This window comes from Mastacembelus armatus, chromosome 9 (genome assembly GCF_900324485.2).
Source record: "Mastacembelus armatus chromosome 9, fMasArm1.2, whole genome shotgun sequence".
In the NCBI taxonomy this organism is placed as follows: domain Eukaryota; kingdom Metazoa; phylum Chordata; class Actinopteri; order Synbranchiformes; family Mastacembelidae; genus Mastacembelus; species Mastacembelus armatus.
Window position 1 is genome coordinate 5,826,637 of NC_046641.1, and position 22,569 is coordinate 5,849,205.

The window sequence follows — 22,569 nt, forward strand, 5'->3', positions numbered from 1 at the left end:
CAGACCATATGCTGCACACTGCATCAAATTGGTCTGCAGAGCTGTCGTCCCAGAAGGAAGCCTCTTCTAAAGACGATGCACAAGAAAGCCCACAAACAGTTTGCTGAAGACAAGCAGACTAAGAACATGGATTACTGGAACTGTGTCTTGTGGTCTGAAGAGACCAAGATAAACTTATTTGGTTCAGATGGTGTCAGGCGTGTCTGGTAGCAACCAGATCCTCTCCTGTGGAACCAGCTCCCAGTCTGGGTTCAGGAGGCAGACACTCTCTGTACTTTTAAGGCTAGACTTAAAACCTTCCTTTTTGACAAAGCGTATAGTTAGGGCTGGCTTCAGGCAACCCTGAACCATCCCTTAGTTATGCTGCTATAGGCCTAGACTGTCTGAGGATCATGGGTGCACTGAGCTCCCCTACCCTTCCCTACCCTGAGGGAACCATGAATGCCAACATGTACTGTGACATATTGAAGCAGAGCATGATCCCCTCCCTTCGGAGACTGGGCCATAGGGCAGTATTCCAGCATGATAACGACCCCAAACACACCTCCAAGATGACCACTGCCTTGCTAAAGAAGCTGAGGGTAAAGGTGATGGACTGGCCTCCAGAGGTCTCCAGACCTAAACCCTATTGAGCATCTGTGGGCATCCTCAAACGGAAGGTGGAGGAGCGCAAGGCCTCTAACATCCACCAGCTCTGTGATGTCATCATGGAGGAGTGGAAGAGGATTCCAGTGGCAACCTGTGAAGCTCTGGTGAACTCCATGCCCAAGAGGGTTATGGCAGTGCTGGGAAATAATGGTGGTCACACAAAATATTGACACTTTGGGCCCAATGTGGACATTTTCACTTAGGGGTGTACTCACTTTTGTTGCCAGCGGTTTAGACATCAATGGCTGTGTGTTGAGTTATTTTGAAGGGACAGCAAATTCACACTGTTATACAAGCTGTACACTCACTACTTTACGTGGTAGCAAAGTGTCATTTCTTCAGTGTTGTCACATGAAAAAATATAATATATTATTTACAAAAATGTGAGGGGTGTACTCACTTCTGTGTGTATAAACACAGAAGATCATTACTTCACTGCGCAGTTTTCTACTATCTTTCCATTTATTGTTCCTGTGGTGTACCCAGTGAATAATAAAGTTGCTCCATACCTGCAGGACACGTAAATAATCAACTGTTTGCTAATATGTTTAACAGCTTTTTAACTTAGAGCTGATGTCCCCCTGCTGTTGTTGTCTATAAGCCTGGGTCCATGTGTTGACCTGCACCTTGACTGACTTTACTTAACAAACATCCTTTGTCAGCAAAGTGCATTGGTAATTTATTTTTGCATGCCAGAAAGTAAACATGATAGTAAGCATGAAATCTTAAAATGTATGGCAATACAATATTTTTCTCCTTAACTATTTCTCCTTGTTTTGTTAACAAGATGCTTAAAATAGTTTCTATAGTAAGTTTATTTATGTTGTGTCTGGTGCTCCTGCCAACTCAGCTGCCAGTCAGACATGTACTATAGCCTATACCTGGATTTTCATATGTTATTATAATGAGCAAAACTATTTGAAGGCATCTATTAACAGCATCAGCAAACAGATATGTGTGGTTAATACATAGCAGACTTATACATGCATAGTGGTGAATCTACTACCTTATGTTTCCCATGAGCACAGATCTGATGAATAGTGTAGATATTTCCGTCTGTCTTGCAGCAATATGAGATGCACACAGTTCTATCCCGCCTGCATCCTCCCACTGAATATGTTCAAGTGGCTTATGTAGAAACACTTAGTGGGATGACTAAGGTGCAGCTGGCAGTGACCCAGGTTAATATGGTTAAAACACTCGAGTGCTACTGTCTGTAGTCGCAGAGGCACGAAGGGTGCTGAATGCAGAAAACAGAAGAGAAGTCTTCAGAGAGTCTTACAGAGGAGAGTAGAGGGCAGTGATACTGAAGCTGCTGTATTAGCAGCTGTGCTGAGAACTGCATGGTGGCTGAGGTGGCTATAACAGTGATTTCCCCACAGTCTGTCTGTTTCTACAGACATATAATCAAATCAGCACCTTTTGTAATGGGACTCATGCAGCAGGAATCCTAATTAAAAATGGCATACACAGCCAATTATTTGAAATGTACTTGTCATACAGAGCTGAAAACCACAAATGCTGCAGGGATGGAAAGGAAGCACATGAGCTACCATCATTAAGACACAAAGAGGTGATGATAGGAAATGCAAATTATCATCATGACACAAAGAATAAAATCAGTGTGTGTGTATGATTAGATAGATTTTTTGCATCTTAAAAACAATATTTAACCAAAGCTGGAGCTTTGGAGATAATCTCAACCACCAAGCATGTTAACCATGTGTTTTAGAAATGATAAAGTCATGCTCTCTGACAGTCGTGCTCAAACCCCGCACACTGAACCACTCCTCTCCAACTTTCAGACTGGTGTTCAACAGGAATCAATATAACAGCTCTATTAGAAAGCCATGATGATTTCATCTTGAAAAGTGTACCCCCAGGGTATTTAAAGAGGTATGGCAATACTCAGATCATCATGTTCGTATACCAGATGTCCCCTGACAAAGACCTGTGCAGTCTATAAAGGATTTTACAATTACAGCTGACATCTGGTTATAGTGAGACAGCAAACAAACTGAAGGGTATAAATCTGAGATCGTCTGGTGGGTGTAAAGTGGGATCCAAATGCTTTGGGCAGCCGCTGCCCTGTCTGGGTTTGCTTAATCAAGTAAAAGTACACAGTGAGACTGAATCTCTTTATAGGTGATTTACTTGAGTCATAATTCATTTGGAATTGGGGATGAGGAGCAGGAGGGAGGTTCCAGCATATTGAGCTGTGAGGAGGATGTGATGTGAACTTGCTGCCGATGATTAGAATAATTACTGCATTGCAATGGTTTATACAACCCATGTCCTTAAACATCTAGAGCAGGAGGTTTTCTCTGGTGTAGTTTACAGAGATCAGTCAACAGGATGGGCAGAGGTGAAAGGCGGATGTTTTTGCTGATAAAAGCTGAACTGTTGTTCTGATGGTGGTAGGAATATAAATGATAGTAATATAAATGGATGCTGCTGTTTGCTAAAAAAAAACAAGGTTTTTAGTTGGTGTATGGCAAGTTTGTTACCTCTAATTTGATGGAGTTAAAACTCTTGAGGTTGACCATGCATGTATGCTGGGACAGTTGCATAACATGCAAATCAGAAACTATATCCCACGTTTGTGAAGCGTTAAAACTGAGTTGCCCCTGGCAGTGGCATCCGAGGTGAGATGGAAGCTGTTAACCTACGCATTACGGATCAAATAGCAAAGAATCTGTTAACACATCTTCGCACACATTTTTACAGTTCACCAGCTGATACGGGGAGAAGCCTGCTCTACCAAGTGGAAGTATTTGCTGCTTTCATAGCCGCGCTGTGGTTTTTGTTTTTTTTTTCACCCTGCGAGCCCAGTACAGCTCCTGAATATTCATGACTGTGCCTCTGAACGTCAGGACGCAGCGACGGCTCTTCCTCCCTGACAGAGAGCGGAGGGGCTGGGAGGAGAGACAGCATGCCAGAGCGCGGCTGCATCTCTCCCACAGACACCGAGCATCGGCATCGTTTGACAGCATTTGAGGGCAAATCTGCTCTCATCTCGTCCTGCTCTGCACCGCCGAAGCAGCGATGGACTGACGGAGCACAAACACGGAGCGAAAAGAGAAGGGGGGAGAGAAAGGAAGAGAGAGAGAGAGGGAGAAAACCGCCACCTTGTTTTTGAAGCATGCACATATTTTTGGGGGCATAAGCTCCTCGGGCTCGTATTTGCAGAGCGGGACGGATCAGGTGCCACAACGCCTTTATAAAAAGAGATGCCACAGCAAAGCAGTGATAAGAGGAGGATACTTAAATGCCAGCGGTTATTGCGGTGCACCTCCTGAAAGATGGACCAGACATATTGGGGCTAAGGAACTGGCGACTTATCACGTTGCGGAGGAGAGATGTTTTGCAACTGCCCTAGGCTGTTCGAGAGGATGAATGCCTTCCCTGGCGTCATTTCTCGCTTGTAATATGTAGCTGAAACGGCAGACAGACCGTGTGCAGCTGTTTCCTCGGTAGTGAAGAACATAAAACGCATCGTTTCCAAGCTGGAGCCGAGCACCCTGGACGCCAAGCCAACCTTTCCCACCTTGAACTTCCATGTGACGGGTGTGATGCCCAGCTACGAAGCGAGCGCAGCCATCCTGAGCTGTCCGAGGTGCTGAACGGACCAGTCTGCTCGCCGGGTCTCCACGAGTTGACCTTTTCTCTCCACCGAGCACAAAATCAGCCTCCTGCATTACTCAGTAAAGCGTCAAAGCAGGCCACCGCACACGGACAGCTGCTGGGCTTGACCGAGTCAGCCAGACAATATTCTCTTTCATGGCTGTGGCACGCAAAATCAAAACTTTGCTGACCGTCAACATTTTAGTTTTTGTGGGGATTATCCTGTTCTCGGTGTACTGCAGGATCCAAGACCGATCCGAGGAGCTCATCCAGATAGGGCGTCTTTCTGACCAGAGGCTGCGAGCCAGGAATGGCAAAGTTTCCAACTTGGTGGACAGACAGTCTATTCTCCAGAGGCTGGAGAGGCTGGAGGATGTCGTCTACAATCAATTAAACGGTAGGAAACGCTTCACGACCCAAACACCGCCTAAATATGTGACCTGCTGGTAACGAGGTCATCAACATTATAAAGCAAAATGACCAAGTAAAAACGAAACACCATATAAAATGATGTTAAATAAACAGCCCTTGTGTAATGTTAAAAAGATAGTTTGGCATGTCAAAACCTAAAAGTTTTTCCGTGGACCTGAAGCATATTTTTCTCCTGTCAGACTGTAGGCTAATGTCATTTCTCTGGCGAAGCGCTGAAAAATCAGCCTCATTTTATACATGAAACAACGTCAAACGTGACGGTGAGTGGGGGCCTGCTGTCTTTAAAGCCCTAAGCCTGCTTGTTAAGAAGCTAATGAAACGGGATGATGTATTACAGTGCAATACTTGCTGTATGTGCTTATACCCTTTGTGTTCATAGACTTAATTGGGCTGTCCCTTTAACAGCTGCCCCCCCCCCCCCCCCAATCCCCTCCCCAGCCCAAAAGTGACCTGCAAACTTCACACAAACTTATGCTGCCAGCTTTGCAGTCTGTAGTTGTGTGTCAAACCTGTATCTCAGCAGCAGCATTTCACAGGAGGCAACTCTGCTGAAACAGATCAGATTTCACACTGTCTGAGTTCTGAGGGAGATTCTAATGTTGTAGCATTATGACAGGTGTGTATTTCATTATCTTGCCAATAGTTTGTGGTATATGATTTCCTCTATGCAGCGGAGCAGCAATCTTAAAACTCGGGTTACATACTCTTATGATTCTGTCTTTTTTTTATGGTTTGTATGAAAATTGTGAAAAAAAAACAAGGTCTATCACAGTTTCACAGAGCTGGACATGATGTGTTCAAATGTCTGGTTTTGTAAACCAAAAACGTATCACAGGGAGTATGGAATAATTAATGAATTAAAGTATTTGCATTTCTAATTGACTAATGGGTATTGTTTCAGTTTTAATGACAATGTATCATCCCTAATCATTTCTAATCAATTTCTGTCTCCTGATGCAGGTCTAAAGGGCCAGTAACATTTGCTTTCTTCGTAAGTGACTCACACCTAAAAATATGGATATGTAGGCTTAGAGCTTACAATGTTCTTATAATGTTGGCGCTATTTTAGTTGCATACCAGGGAAATTACATGAAAACGCTTCATTACATCTTATTAAAAACTGATTCATATGCATCTTCAAGGACTAAAGATACACCAATAGACCTATACTAATGACTCTGTGATTATTATGCCAGGTGCCAAATTTGTAGATTTTCAAAGTAGACTCTTTGGAATAAAACTCGTCCCTCACTGGCATTACAAATTGAAATACTCAGCCACTCACACCCAACTATGGAAGTTAACACACCCAGTTCCTAAAACAAATACTAAGAAATGAGCATTATTGTTCCATTATTTATCATGGTGGAATGGTACTGCTTAGCAAGGTTTTGCTGATTGATTCCTTATCTGTCAGTAAAGTCAATTTCTATTTACTGCCTCGCTGTTGTCTTCTGGGAAATGGTGAGTTTATCATAGGTCTAAATTACAAACTACTATCGCTCAGGTTGAAGGGGGACCATGAGGGATGGGGGCTGTGCCGTAGGAGCCAGTTTTCACTTGTGTTGTTGTATTTAATCCTGGTCACCGTTAGAGGTCTCAGATATCTTAATACCACATTAACTCCAGTTTAGCTCCCAGAAAGCTGTTAAAACCCAGAATTCAAAAATACATACAGAAAAGCAAAAATGTATAAAAGGAAGCATTTACCTTTCACTGTTAAAGACAAAATATTTTGCTTCTAATGTAATGTTAGAAAGGTTCAGAAAAAGGGGCTTGACAGTGCATTTGACTATTTTCTCAGCAGTCATATTGAAGGATGTTTCACAGCTTCACGGTCCTAAAACAGTGCCACTGTAGATTTTTTCCTGCATGGTCTTGTTATTATGCCTGAGCTTCGGCGGCTCTTTGAGGGTCAACTCTGTCACTTTGAGTTATGCTTGGTATCTGGCACGCAGCCAGTGGCCACTGCCTCTCAAAAATGCATCCTCTCAGTCACTTATCTTTATACAGCGACAATGCAGGAGTCAGTCAGCCCCATACAATATTACTGCTGTGGGACAGAAACACAAAATATAATCCACTTACTGAAAAATGTTACTGATATTATTATATTTTTAATAATGGGAAATAAAATGTAAATGTGCATATTGTAGATGGTTGAGTGTAATTTATATTTGACTTTTTCTACATAGTTTGACTGGAAGGCATGTCTTCTTCTATGGTTAAACATACATAGTGAAAATAGACTTATGGCAGTTGTCTGTTAAGCTTCATAATTTATTTATTTAATTTATTGACTGTGCAGCACAGTTAGCTGGGACACAATTTACAGGTCTTTCACAAGTTTAGAAAGTACGAGTTGATTATGGACTGAAAAGAGGAACACACCATAGCCCCACAAACTAAATGCAAGGTGGGCACTGTTTGACGCCTTCCAATTAATTCAGGTAGTCATGGAAAGTAACTAAATAAATACATTTACTAAACTATTGTACTTGAGCATTTCAATTTTCTGGCACTTCATACTTCAATTCCACTACATTGCAGAGGCAAATATACTTTTTACTGCACTACATTTATGTGATAACTTCAGTTGCTATCTACTGTACTTTTCAGAACCAGATTAATAATACAAAAGACAGTAAAACCATTAGACTTTCTGGAACCCTGGTGGGAAATTAACAAGCTGCCCAGCAGTATGTAAAGCCATTCAAATTATATGCATATGAAGTAGTCATAATTAGCTCCAAACTGATATACACAATAAGGAATCAATAATTAAAATCCAATAATAGCCTATAATATAAATGAATGTGAATTGTGCCATAATAAGTACTTTACATTTGGTACTTCAAGTATGTTTTTTGATGTAATACTTTTGTACTTAAGTACAATTTTGAATGCAGGACTTTTAATTGTAACATTTGTTTTATATTTTTTGTTTTATATTTTTATACTGTGGTATTTTTACTTTTACTAAGCAAAGAATCCAAGTACTTCTTCCACCACTGCTGACGGGGAACAAAAGAGTCTCGTACCTACAGTATGTTTATGTTTCCAGAAGCTGTTAAGAACATGTCATGATGGTACATTCACTGTCAGTCTGACAGAATTTGAAATTGAGCTTCATATAACAAATTGCTTCCTTCATTAATTTACCAAATGCAGTTTTTTTTATAAATGAGTTGAACATGACAAATTCAAATGCACAGTAACAATAATTACAGGCACTAATCGCTTTTTACACAACCGGAGTCAGAAACAGAAAAAGGAATCAATTGCAGTTACGTAATTTTTCTTTGACAGAGGCAATCTGTACTCAGGAGTGCACACAGTGTGGAAACCTTCGCTGGCTGTCACAATCCCTCCATGATTTGTCTTGAGCTTTTTAATGGCATACTTAATCATTTCCTCATATCCGAGGTCACTGCCCCTTTTTCTAAATCGTGCACAGACCACAAATTGTAGTGTATGGCCATTGGGCATAACTATGGTGAGAGGAGGACTTAGTGCGCCAATAACTATTACCATGTCCGGCAGCGATATGAAGTAATTGCCCATTCCCTCTGCTGTTTATTGTCTACCAATGGCATGCCATGGGAGCTGCAGCAAGGTCCAATTAGATTTGAAGGACATAAACAAGTCGGAGAATTCCTCTTTTATAGTCGTCTGATGGATGGTCACTGGACTCCCAACAAGAAAACAGCAGTCAAGCTTTATCTGCAGTCCATTCCATGCAACATGAGCAACTTGAGGGTTATCAGCAGCACTGCTGTGCCGTGGATGCCACCTTCTTTGGCTAATCAGATGAGGGGGTTTAAAGCTTGTTAACAAGCTTATGAAGCAGCATTTTGACCTTAAGTACCGCATTAGCACTGGTAAATACCTCCTCAGTTGTATTTACCTGCTGAAGCCCTTTGAGTCTGACTGGCTTAAATTAACTCTTTACACAAACAAGATTAGCAGCTATTATTTAGAAGGCGATAGAATGATAAGAATTTTGAATGTAAATATTGGCACAGAAAAACTAAACTAAGCTCATGTAATGTAGGTAGAAATAGATAAGCGCGGACTTTCCATTTCTGTCTGAAGTGACACTGTTGCTCGTAGATTTCATCAGTTGTAGCTAGCTAGATAATTAGGCTAATATTAATATTAATATTATTATTAAATTGGCTGAAAACACCATCTTAGGCTCTTTCAAGCTAACTTATTTTAAAACAAAAATCCTGTAAAAGGGGTTTTAAAACATGCATTTGACACCTACATACATGATATCACAATCATGTTGGCATCATTCTTCCTCAAGAGACAATGGATTTGTACCATGGGGTCTCTAGACAGTTGGTTTGCAGTACCTGCTGTGGCTGTAGAGTCCGATCCTTAAGCGACAGGTGCTGTTGCAGTTACTGCAAGCTTACACCGACTCCACATCTGTAGTTGTAGAGTCTGCCCTCTTTCATCTTTGCACTCTCCTCTCTTCCCACTAGTGCTCTCTCCCCTTTTCGCTAGTTTTGATGCCCGACCTGATGGCTAGTCTCCACAATCTGTGAGTGTGACTTCCAAGCCTGATGGGTTGATGTTACTTGCCTTCAGATCTTTGCACATATCTTTGTAGCAGAGGAGGGGTCTTCCAGCCGACTTGAAGCCAGTGGCAAGTTGGCCGTAGCATTTCTGGGGATTCATCTGTTATCCATACGGCTGACATGTCCAAACCAGCGCAGTCGTCTCTGGGATAACAGATCAAACATGCTAGGTATTCCTGCCTGCATCAGAACAGTTTGGTTTGGAACATGGTGCTGCCAGAAGATGTCCAGAATCCTTTTTAGGCAATGTAGGTAAAAGCAGTTGAGTCTGTGTTTTTAATAGGAATATGGGGTCCAGGTTTTGCTACTGTAGAGCAGTGTGCTCAGCATGCAGGCTTGGTACACCTTCATCTTAGTGTTGATTGTCAGCAAGGAGTTGTCCCAGACCCTCTTTAGGTGGATCACTGCTGTTGCTGCCTTGCCAATCTGTGTGTCCAGAGAGAGATTGCTGAAGATAATGGAGGAAGGTGAAGTTCACCACCTCAAGGGTGTAATCCTTGGAATTACAAGGATGTTGGTTTTCTTGAGGCTAGTGGTGAGTCCAAACTCTCTGCAGGCATGTGCGAGGCAGCTAATGAGTTGACTTCATGGAAAGTGTGGCAGAAATTTCTTTAAGTTTGAGAGTTGCTAATTCTCAGAAAACAACCACAAGTGTGATGAATCATCTCAGGTTTAATCACGGGCCTGGAGAGGACGTCCTTGCAGAAATCCTCTGACATGTGTTACAACACCAGTTTATATACACTTTGACAAGAAAGGGGTGGACTAATCTAGAACAGACTCAACATGTTTGTTCAGGTACTATCTTCAGTCTTCTTACCATCAAAGAAACAAATTGTTGACAGTTATTTACAACCTTCTACCCTAAAACACTAAACCAATAAACAGACAGAACCACATACCATGAAAGGGTCAAGCAAACATTCAACCCCCACATTGGTTTAAGTCAGTGACCATTTGCTCTGTTGTAAAATCCTCACAAAAGATATAATCATCCTTAGGAGTTTGGGTTTTGGAGTTTCCAGTCCCTAAGAGACATTCCTGCTGACCTAGTCAAAAACCTTGATCAGATCAATAAAGGCAATGTAGAGTGATTGTCTCTGCTTGCCGCACTTCTCTTGCAGGAGTTCATGGAGATGGTTGAGGACAGCACTGTTCTTGCCAGCCTTGATGATTTCCAGGGGTATGCCATCATTTCCCAGAGCTTTGTCACATGCTAGAGAGTTAATGGCTTTGTTGAGCTCTTCTAGAGAGGGTGGAACGTCGAGCTCTTCCATGACAGGCAGGGGGTTAGTATTCTCAACTGCTCAGTGACAAGGTTATCTCTCCAGTAGAGTTCCTAATAGTGCTCCGCCCATCTCTCTGTTATCTTGGCCAAAGACTTACTTCATACCTTCCTAAACCGAATGGATTTTGTCAAAGTGGAGAGTTGGACGCTCCAACAAAGGTTCAGCCAGTAGTCATTGATGCATTTATAAGCAATCCACTGGGTGTTGTTTCTGGCCGACCAGAGTGCATCAAGTTTCTTCTTGGATGCCTCCTTCTTGTAGTTGAGTAGTGCTGCATGCTTCGATGCAATAGCTGGCTCAAGTTCAGTGATTTCCACTTTGAACCAGTCTGGGTTCTTTATCTCCTTCTTGCCAAAGACTTTCATGGCAGAACTGTAGATGGTTCCACGGATGTGGTTCCACCTTTCTACAGCATTACTGGTTGGGCAGTCTTTGAGAGCCTCTTTGACGTTGGGGCCAAGGCCAGGAGTCATGGTCAACTCCAAGGCAGGCATGGAAGTCCCCGGGCATTTACAGGCGTTCTGTGGCAGGAATCTCCCTGACCGCAGTCTCAAGCTTCTTGTTAAACTGATCCTTTTTGTTCGCTGAGGAACAGGGTGTGGGAGCGTAGACAGAGAGTGAGGATTCCAGCTGTACCTTTAAAGGGGGTTCAATTGAGTTCAATAAAGAGGTTTTCAATCCAACTGCATGTAGTCCGTGTTCTTCAGGTTCTTTTCCCTCCCAGAAGAGTGTGTAGTCCTGCTCTTTAAGACAATCTTGAGCCTGAGGTTGTGCTCGATGATGGCTGTTGGCATCGTCAACAGGCATTGTCCTGGCATTGTCAACCTGTCGTAGATCATCAGAGAGGTCAGGGCACAATGTTCTGATGTTCCAGCTTGCTAGTCGCAAGATTGGTGTTTTTTTTAAATTTCTTCTCCCACTGAAGCTGGCGAACTGTGGTGGGTCAGCACATTACTGGCTGGGGGCTGCTCAGCTTGGGCGGGCAACAGCTGGACAGTGGGTCTGCGTTGCTCCTTCCCACCGTCAGAGACAACCCGGAGTGCCCCAGTCACTTATCCCAGTCACTCTGGACTTATAACTCGTAACTGCTGTCTCTTGTAGTTGCTTCTGCATGTGAGCAGCTGCACTGGAGTGGCCTCTCTAGAGTGCAAGCCTGGGCAAAATATGTATGGGGATCCTGGGATGCCCAGTCAACAGAACCCCCCCTCTCGGCCTCACTGATGTAGTCCAAAGGAAAGCAGAGTGATATGTTTGATACCAGTTTGGCTGCAGGGGGTGCCGCAGTGATGATGGTTTACATTACTGGTCCGCCGTAAAGGCTCTGCTCCTGATTTGTAAGGTTTACTCCTCTACACTCGACTGTTGGACCCAGCATGGATCTCCTCCACTCTGGCCATTGGCTGCACAATGCACCTCATCCACCCAGGGCTAAACCACATGAGTGGGTGGTTTAGCCCGCCAGCTGAAATAGTGCACAGGTGTGGTGCTTGGAGCCAGTTGGTGAGAGATTTAGGTGATAGATGAGTGAAAACCATCCACTTGAGTGAAGGTTTCCACTTTTCTCTATCCAGAGCCCCCTATACCTCATCACAATCATATAAAGTGTATAAAGCTACACAGCTTTGCTATGATGTCTTATTTCATAGCATTACTTTATACTGTCACACTCACTGTGTGGGCTTTGAGGTCTGACATTAAGTCTAGCTAACGTGCTTTGTATTGATTGCTAGCTAATTGGTGCTGTGAAAAATTCCGTTCACTTATGCTAAAAGTGTTAGCGATCTAAAGGCTGGATTTATGAAATACCTCTGAAAAGCGGCATATTCTGACATGTTGGTATATTAAAACTCTGTATTTTGTTTTGATGAACAATGTGCACCTTTTGTTTTGAATGTCACCTTTGATATTGATACCTGAGATGTGTTTTGTGTGGATGTTGGTGAATCTCAATGTTGGTGCTGGCATTTGTGCTGGCATTTTTATTGTTTAAAAGATTTCAGGTAGATTATAAGAGTGCAGCACTGACTGAATTTATTATTATGTTTTTTATTATGAGGAGTTGAGTTACTACTGCAAGCATTAACTCTCTGACACAAATTATTCTAATTTAATGTCAATTCAGTTGTATTTCAACTATTTAAGAACAGTCACATGTTATACCTGCTTCTTGTGGTAGGACTGAACCTGACACACACACACGCACACACACAGAGGGAGTGAGCTCCAGAGATAGACTGTAGTTATATTCTTCTTCTTTTGACTTCTAACACATGCATTCGGTGTGAGAACTGTGACTGTTGAATGATTATACCCACGCACATTGTATTTTATTTTGTTTATTATTGTCAACTGAACCCATATAAAGAATTGTACTATAACGTACTGGGCCCCACCTTTTTATTGTTTGGCGTAACTGTTCGATATATCCATTCAAAACCTATATTGCAATGCTGTGTGCCTCTACCTCATACATACAATTTACTTTACTACCTTTTTTTGCTTGTCACCTTCTCTGTACTTAGTAGTAACATCATGACATAGCATACGCATAGCTTTTATGTTTGGACAGCCTGTATGAGGGGTAATATCTAATGAATAAAAACAAACTCCATTTTATAATTTCTAGTCTAACAGTCAAACTTAAATTGCATTTGACAGGCAAACTACTGGAATTTGTCTTTATTGCTTGTATTTTCCACTGTTCTGATAGACAAAACAGAAATTTTTGAAAATAAGAAAAAAAGATACTGTGAATGTTCTGTTACTCAGTTTCCTCCTCTGACCAACGCTACATGTGTCATTGTTGAGTTCTACAGCTGTCCCACAACTCATGTTTACTCTGGGCCTGTTGTCATGAGACATGCATTTTAGTCACAGCCTTCTCCCTGTGTGCAGGTGCAGATGGGATAGTAGCCTCACAGCCCAGCTGCAGCACCAGATATGCTTCTTATCTATAATGCCCAATTACGGTTAAGGAAACCGATGTTGTTTACATGCTAACACTGCTGGGGCAAAGTCTTGATGAGAAATGTCACACTTGCTGTCTTATATGTTGACACACACTTGATGCGCTAACTTTATTTTAATGATACACATCACATTGTGTCTATATGTTGTTTTGCGTGATGGCCAGTGTGTGATGATGGCGGCTCCAGGGACAACACATCACAGCACGCTGAGGCCTGATGAAATGAAATATATTTTAATAACGATATGTAGATGAGGCGCCGGTTGACAAAACAGTTTCAGAAACAGATAAGAATTAATTCTACTCAGCCTTGAGGAATCATGATAATGAATTCAGTGGCTCACCTGACAATCAACAGTCCACCACAGACAATAATGGCAATTTCAGATGAAGAGCATTCCTCTTATTTACACTGTTAGCCTAAAGTCATGTAGTGATTAGATTACCAATATTAATGATGACATTCAATCAAAAGGCAGCCAATGTGCAAGGCTGGATAATTAATAACAACCACATTTTTATTGCTCATCTCTCTTTGGCTCCATATTTTTTGACAATTTTGACAAAATGGAACTAAAGTGTCTTGAAATGTTTACAGTGAGTACGAATGGATTTAACCCAACAACAAAATCTGTGCGAATATCTGTGTGAATGTGATCAGAGCATTCCTGTCAAAGGGTGGTTGCCTTGCAGTGAAACTATAGCTGAATAAATAAAAGATAAACAGAAAAACAAGCCTGCTGCTGCTGAGTGGCAGTGGCTAGAATTAATGCAGCTCTTCACCCAGCTTTCAATATTTCATAGATTTGTTTTGGCCTTTGACTGCTTTAAGCCTCTAGAAAGAGTTCTTTTTCTTCTTCCTGAAGAGATCTCTGAATCCCCGACTCTCCACTCACCATCAATATTTAGAACTCTGCTGCATCTTTTCAGACACATATTAATCCTGTTGCATTAAATCATTCATTAAAAAAAGCATCATCTTTGAGTTTCTGACTCTATCTTATCTTATCTTATCTTATAAAGTGCAGGTCAGACACATTCTGAAGGTTGATGTATTACCTATAGCTGTTATGAGTTTAATGCATCATGTCAGGGCGATTTGGACAAAAGCATTGTGAGGAATGAGCACAGACACAGATGTACACTCAGACACAATGAGATTCAGATTGGCACCTCAAGTTGTGAGGATTCACATCCAGCTGACGCTTTGGATGGGAATGAAGCCTGAGTGGAAGAAGCAGATGTTGGGCTGTAATTGCCTTGTAGTGAGATGATGAAAGTGCTACAGTACAGTTGGAGTGTGATCTCATGTCAGAAATAGTAAGTGAAAGAATAAGTAACTGAAAATACAAGAATATATTAAAGTTGGTTAGTCAAGTATTACAGGTATATTGTTTGTTTTAGTTTATAAATCCACATTAATTAGGTCTTTTCATTTATATTGGTCACAGTTGGGCCAGAGGAGGTTGGTCATTGTCATCTGTTTTTGACCAGAACATAACAGGCCATTTTTGAATGCTTTTATACAACATGCCAGAATCATATGTACATACATTTTTAACTCAGGTAGTCACTGTGGGAATAGGAAATAGCTCTATCTCACAGTGTTTCTGCAACGTTGTACCCATAGACGTACACGGTCCAGTTCTTCCTTTCAAGTCATATATTAAAAGCGTCTACAGTTGTTTATAAGTAATCCATTTTGGGTGGATTTTTGTGCGACTTTGTGAGGTTTATTTTAGGCAGCTTTCACAAACAATATTCAGGAAAAGACAAACTGGAGTAAACATAAAAAATTTATTAGATCCAGGCAGAGCAACTTAACCATCAGAAATTTCCCACCAGGACTGATCAAAGCTAGCAGCAGCTATATAATAACAGAACCCTGCAAAAGATCTCTAAAACTTTAAAATGAAGCCTCTAGACAGTATCTATTTGCTGCAGTACGGTGGTAATGTGAGAAATACAAATTCTGCATCATGAAACCATTTCTTTGGAATCCTTGAACTTTATTGTGAAGTGCTTCAGACAGGCAACGGTGCATTAGATTTTCAGATATGGGAGAATCCGCAACCCATAATCGAATTTCTTTCAATCAGACAGAGAAAGTGTAAGACAGTGGGGGATCAAAATAACACAGTGACCAGAAAATAAAGCTGGCAGGCACTGTCCTGATTCCAAGACTCATGCAGAGACAGTGAGGCCCTACAGACTCGAATCTCCGGCTCTGGAGAGTATCCGTATTATTGTGTGACAAGGGCCGCTGTGCCAGATGGCTAGTCAGTGATGTGAACCCAACCCATACTTGTCAAAATGCCACCACGCTGACTAGTGCAGGGCATGCTAAATCCCTCTCATGGGAGAAACTAGTTTGCAACCATTCAACTCCAATTACAAATCTTCAGTAGCACCCGAGGATTTGAGGCCATCCAAAAATGGTGATTACTCCACACTTCCTGGAGGGGTGAAGCTGAGAACTGAGCTCCTCATTAGTATGCACTGTTTACTTACTGTCTGTGTGTCCATCTGTTGATATTGAGAACAGACGCAGCTTGATTCTTCAGTGGAGGCCACACTGGAAGCTTGGATAGCATAACAATTATCTGACATTATCATACAGTTTTGTGGAATTTTAAGTAGTCAAACTGGCAGAGACATATATGAATAAAGCTGCAACTACTGATAAACTGTAAAGATAAATGTACAGTAAAATATAGAGTTAACCTATAATATGAGGCTTTTTCAGCACAACCCAATTTGTTCTACTAATGGGTGAAGTGAAACTATAATGGTATAACCCTGAGTGAGCTGACGCTGGTATTTATACACTAACTATTCATTCAGTAGCACTTGGTTCAAAAATTTAAGTCAGATTGGATGTTGGACTCTGGGCAGGGACCACAGGATCTCATCTCTGCTTTTTGCTGATGATGTAGTCCTGTTGGCTCCATCGAGCCAGGACCTTCAGTGTGCGCTGGGGTGGTTTGCAACAGAGTGTGAAGCGGCGGGGATGAAAGTCAGCACCTCCAAGTCCGAGGCCATGGTCCTCAACCAGAAAAAGGTGGCCTGCCATCTCCAGGTCAGGGGAGAGACCCTGCCTCAGGTGGAGGAGTTTAAGTATCTTCTGATCTTGTTCACGAGTGAGAGAAGGATGGAGTGGGAGATTGACAGATGGATTGGTGCATCGGCAGCAGCAATGCGTTCGGTGTACCGGTCCATTGTGGTGAAGAAGGAGCTGAGCCGAAAGGCGAAGCTCTCTATTTACTGGTCAATCTACATTCCAAATCTCACCTATGGTCATGAGCTTGGGCATCTGTACTGGATGCCTCCTGGACGCTTCCCTGGGGAGGTATTCTGGGCATGGTCCACCAGAAGGAGGCCCTGGGGAAGACCCAGGGCACGTTAGAGGAACTATGTCACTTGGCTGGCCTGGGAATGCGTCGGTGCCCCCCCGGAAGAGCTGGAGGCAGTGTCCAGGGAATGGGAAGTCTGGGTGTCCCTGCTTAGGCTACTGCCCCTGCGACCTGGCCCCGGATAAGCGGAATATGATGGATGAATGGATGGATGATGAGTAGACAAAACACACCATTTATGTTTAGCATGAGTTTGGCAGCAGCTGATTCCACTCTTAATTTGTGATTTCGGCTATTTAAAAATGACTGTTCCATTAACACATAAAGCTTGAAATCGCGGTTGATATGGGAAGTTGATGATTTTTTTCTAAGGAAAGTGTACACCAAACATTAATAACCTTGGAGAAGGTTTTCCTTTAAAAAAAAAAAAACATTTTTGTACACTCCTTTACAGGTCTAAATCTGTGAGCAGGCTTTTTTTGTTCCAGGCTTTTTCATTTTTGGCACTGCACCCCATTTTTATCCTTGCCTTTCTGAAAATGTCATTGTCACAGCACAAAAGAGATGGTCTGTTAAATCACAGCCATAAGTCATTTTAATGAGAGCAGAGGGGAATTTTAAGTCTGACATGTTAAATCCGGTGCTGAATTTTAGTTATGTTAGACCAAGGAAGCTTAAAATGATGAGGCTAACCAAAGATCGGCCCTCATTCACCCCTAAACACACAAATAGGCAATCTGGCTGCTCTTCAGGGATTCTTTGTGGGATAAAAGGACCTGCATGGAACAAGCAGTGTTTGAATAACCACTTCACGGTCATGGTGGTGCTCCACACTGCTTCTATGATGCTTCTATAATTAGCTATATTGAGCCATTAGGGGCTTAGTGCAACATCTGGTGGCTCAGTGTTGGACTAAAGGTGTCTGTAAAAGTCAGTGTTTTTAAAATTGATTCTTAAATACACGGAACAAAATTATTAAAATATATGTCAGTGATGCTTTACAAGCAGTTATGTCAGGGTTAGGGTTAGTGTCTGCAATAGGGCAATTGTTCTGACTCTGCATAATGTATTTAGGTAAAAAAAGTCTACCTTTAGATTCATCAAAAATCGTCTGTTCCACCAGTAGTTTGTGACCAAAATATTTCAGCATGTGATATACCGAGATTCCTCAAACATCTTATTCATTTCTTAACTGGATATTTATGTTATTTTTTTTTTATTATTGCCCTATTTATTATAAATTGATCAGAAATATCCAGAGAAATTTCATAAAGGTCTGTTCTCCTTATCAGTAATAATATTAACCGCACCCCACATGTCATCTGTGGTAGGCCAGATTTACATTTTAAAGACTTTAATAAGATAACTTAATTACAATTATATTAGGCAGTATTTGATATTATAATAACATCTCCAGAAATATGGTAAAGTGTGTGTGTGTGTGTGTGTTTTTTTTTTTAGCATTGACCATCTTGTCAGTACCGTGTATGTCAGTCAAACACAATACCACACATTTTAAGTCTAACTGTGGACTTAAAACTGTATTTGAACATTAGGATTTTATTTATGCTGCAGAGACAAACCACTGTACTAAATATAGCATATATAGCAAACTCTATACAGACTGTTTGCAAAAACTAAAAAATACGCTGACAGGGACTCGCAGAGCAGAGATCAGGGACCGAAAACAGACTTGAAACAGTAATAACATTAATATACCATACCCACCTGAAGTGGGGCTACTGAAACACCGCTGCTGTATTTCTGGCACTATGATTATAATCTAATTACCCTACTTTTGAACTCGCTACCATTGGCATATGGTTAACAACAATGTGGTTGTGAATGAACTGTTGATATAACTACATAGCTTAGGTCCTTAGTACCTAAGTAGCATAATGGTTACTACTTATAGGCTTATTCAGACTAACACAGTTGCTCTAAAAAAACCTATCAAGTGGATTTTGAGGTGAATTGGAAAATATTCTCTCATCAAATCAAGGTATAATTAGTCCTTCTCCCAGTTCTTTCAGTTTTGAAAATTTGAGCTCTTCTCTATGTCCATTGCAGCTGTGCACTATAAATTCTCTCTAGTCTCTATTGTTGGCCCTTGTATTGGTGTGTCTCTCAACTTTTGCTCTGCTCTGCTCATCCCTGTGATGTCTCTGTCCATGTGGGTGTTTTGCAGCTTCTCACTGACAGACAGACAGACATTGTAATGATGCCCTATGGATGAGCCCTGCTGGGTCTGTGAACTGCTATACACCAGTCTCTCCTCACACTGCTAGAGAATGTCAATCAGCTGCCTGTCTGCTTGGCCTCTTCTCTCACCTGTCGCTCTGTGTTCTCTGTAAGTGTGTCAGCCTCCACACATGGCCATGTACATGTTGATGATTGTCTTTCTGCTGTGTCATTTTTTTGGCAGGTTTGGCAAAGCCCATGGGGCTGGTGGAGGGACCCGGAGGCCTTGGCCAGGGGGGAGCTGCTGCCACTCTGGGAGGGGACAGTCGTGATGCTGAAGGGAAGTATGAAGAGTATGGCTACAATGCTCAGCTCAGTGACCGCATCTCCTTGGACAGGAGCATCCCAGACTACAGGCCTAAAAAGTATGTCAACTTCCTGTTTCTTCCCCTTTTCTGTCATGTAGATTGTCCTACCAGCCACAGCTCTACACCTGTTTTATCCCCAACAGCATTTTGTAATGTCAGAGACACTTGCAAATGGAAGGTTTGCCAGTTTAATCCCTGCAGCAGTTGATAGTCTTTATTTTTGTGAAGGCACACAATGTACTGCAGGACTTTTGCCAGGAAGCTGGCATATTCATCTAGTCTGCTGTGTATTTTTCTTCTTTTAGTTTTCCATTGGAAATTTGTTAAATCTCCAGAACATTTACTGTGCCAAAATTGAAGCAGAATTGTAATACAGGGTGTGTCTGAAATGATTTAGCTTTCTTAATTCTTTTGCTAAGCAAAAAAAAAATAAATTTGTTCCACAGTTCAGAAACACTTCCCTTTAGGACAAATATGAGAACATTTCATCTTTGTTTCTAAACACATACAGCTATGCTGCGAATGGTTGTGATCCAACATAAGGCTGTCAGTATTCACTTGGCGGGGAGAGGCTGGTGGATGGATCTTATAAGTCTGATGCAGTAACCAAAGAGCTTTGTTCTTTAACCTCTCCATCTCCACTGGGACAGCCTTGTCATGTAGAGACGGCTCTCTCCCCCTTTCTTGTCTTATAACATCACAGCCCTTTAATAATCATGGACACATCTGAACTCTGAAATCTATTGAACTAAACTGAAATCTACTGAATACAGAGATAGCGCTCTTTAACTGTATTTTATAACACAGCTGCCACACAGTTAATAATTAAGCATTCTCCTATAACATACGTGCTGTTTTGACATACCACACAAATATGGATAATTTTTTATTTTGGCTTTGTGGCTTTTAGCTTTGTGTAGTTTAGTTATGTGTTGAGTTAACAGACAGGTTTGACCTGCATGACAATGCTTGACAATGCAATTGGCAGGCTGACTTTTTAGCATCTATTTTAGCCAGTCCTGGCTATTCTCTGATGTGATTTGTGACTTGTAATTTGTACTGACAATGTACATTTACATATATGGGCTTGGACAAACTGCATCTCAGGGGATTTGAAGGTGAGCTTTTCAACGAGCTATGAGACATACTAAATGCAGATCCGAAGGGCCAATACAGACCTACCTCCTCATGTGTAAACCGGGCTCTACATTGTACACTATAGCAGTACCACGCACACACAGTGGAATCCTTCTTTATTAGTTTATTTTTATATAGGTTTTGGAGCTCTGAGCCTTAATAAACTTACTAAAAAAAAATTATTCTCTCTCTGTCACTTTCAGGGGTTTGAGGTGCAGGGGTTACAGAGAAGACTAACTATTTATTTCTTTTATTTATTGACTGTTATACAGCTAAACACATAGAAGTGAAAGCGTAAACTAAATTTGTTACAATTCTTTCTGAAATATCAATATATGTCATGAATCAAAATATCAAAACGTAAAGTGAAGAAAATATATATTTCCACTGGCTAAGAGTGTCATGTGGTTACCATGTGTCTCTTTGGAGACTCCAGATGTCCTTTTTGGAGACTCGCCTGGAAAAACACAATTTAGATTTGTAATCTTTTAATATCTTTCTCTCATTTGAGTCAGTTATTCATTGACATTTTGTTTACAATACCATAGTGTCATTTTACTGGGAAGATAAAGCCACAGGTAATTACTTAGACTGAAATATACAGTATGTTTTATTTTTATATCAGAGCGTTTCTTTGACAAAAAGCTTTGGGGCAGGGGGTTGGTTTCTGATGAGGCCTTATAGTCTTTGTGGTTTAGGAGCTACAGCTGTTTTGTTTTACGTGTTTTTACTCTATAAACTGTGTGTGAATGGAAGAGGTTAATTTCATCTAAGGTTTGATTTGAATTTTTTCCAATCTTGTCGCTGTGATTTTGGACTTACGATCTTACAAAACCAAACCTTGTGTATGCCAGCTGATGACATGCATGGAATGTCACGTGAATCAAAAACAGCCTCATGCTGGTTTTCATATTAAGCACAAAAGTGTTACCATTGTAAATTTAATGGCTGCCAGCAGGAGACATTCCTGTACACCTGGTGTTTTATGACATTAATTTTGCACTGGCTGCTCTTAGTTTCCAAGTGGCACCTGGCATGTAGTAAACTTGTTTCCTGCACTTCAACATTCTAGCAATCCTGCATATAATTTGTGAACATGAACATGAAACGTTGTCAACTTTTCACTGCCAGTGAATTAATCTGCTTGCATATTTACTGCTATTGCAGATAAACACCAATGCCTGTACAAGGCAATATTACAGTGGTACCTTATAGACCACACTGGCTGCTGGTTTGACATTGTTTTTAAAAATAATGGTAGGAATTGATATTTGTAACAGATGTTGTTGTGCAAAGGTACCAATTCTGTAAGAAGTAAAAGTAAAAGTAAACTTTTGTCATAACTATTGTTTTTAAAGTATTGGAGTCACAGTGGTAAGGTAGACTGTTCATACTTCATCTTCATAAAAACCAAACAGAAGAATGTATTGTTTGTGTGTTGTTTTTTCTTGGACAAGAGTCAAAAACAGACAAACTGGCCAGGCCACTAAAAACCAATTACTATTGCATTCTGCTGGCGCCGCTGTCAGATGACCTCACAGATAACACCTCCCTCTTATCCTTACTTCTTGTTCAAGAGTCTTCATCTTCTTCTTCTGCCTTATTGCCAGCTCCACTTAATACACATCCTCCCTCTTCTGTCGATGAAGTTCACTTAATTTTGCCACAGGGTAACTTGGGCCTCAGTCACAGGGAGTCAAGAAAAGGAAATGACTTCACATACGCTGAATCCCAACATGAAAGGGCATGGATAAGATGATGGTGATTGTTGAAGAGCTATGTTATAATGGTGCAATAAAAGGAATCCTGAAATACTTTTTTTTGAGAGCCCCAGTGGACACCCAGCAAGCGGTCTTAATGGTCCTTTTAATCTAAATTTTATATTTAGAAAGTGAATTACAATTGGAGCACTGTGAACTGCAGGAGGGGTAATCAGTGCTGCCAGTAGCATTTATATCACACAGAACAATAGCAACAGGC

General features: G+C 41.3%; 1 protein-coding gene across 1 annotated transcript in view; it reads left to right on the forward strand.

The window, feature by feature from the left end:
• Window positions 1-4,428: 4,428 nt before the first annotated feature.
• Window positions 4,429-22,569, forward strand: part of galnt9 (polypeptide N-acetylgalactosaminyltransferase 9) — an 81,978-nt gene continuing 63,837 nt past the window's right edge. Inside the window, exons 1-2 of the mRNA XM_026321917.1 lie at window positions 4,429-4,669; window positions 19,329-19,509. Of these exons, the coding sequence (XP_026177702.1) occupies window positions 4,429-4,669; window positions 19,329-19,509 (422 nt within the window). The remainder of the gene's footprint in view (window positions 4,670-19,328; window positions 19,510-22,569) is intronic.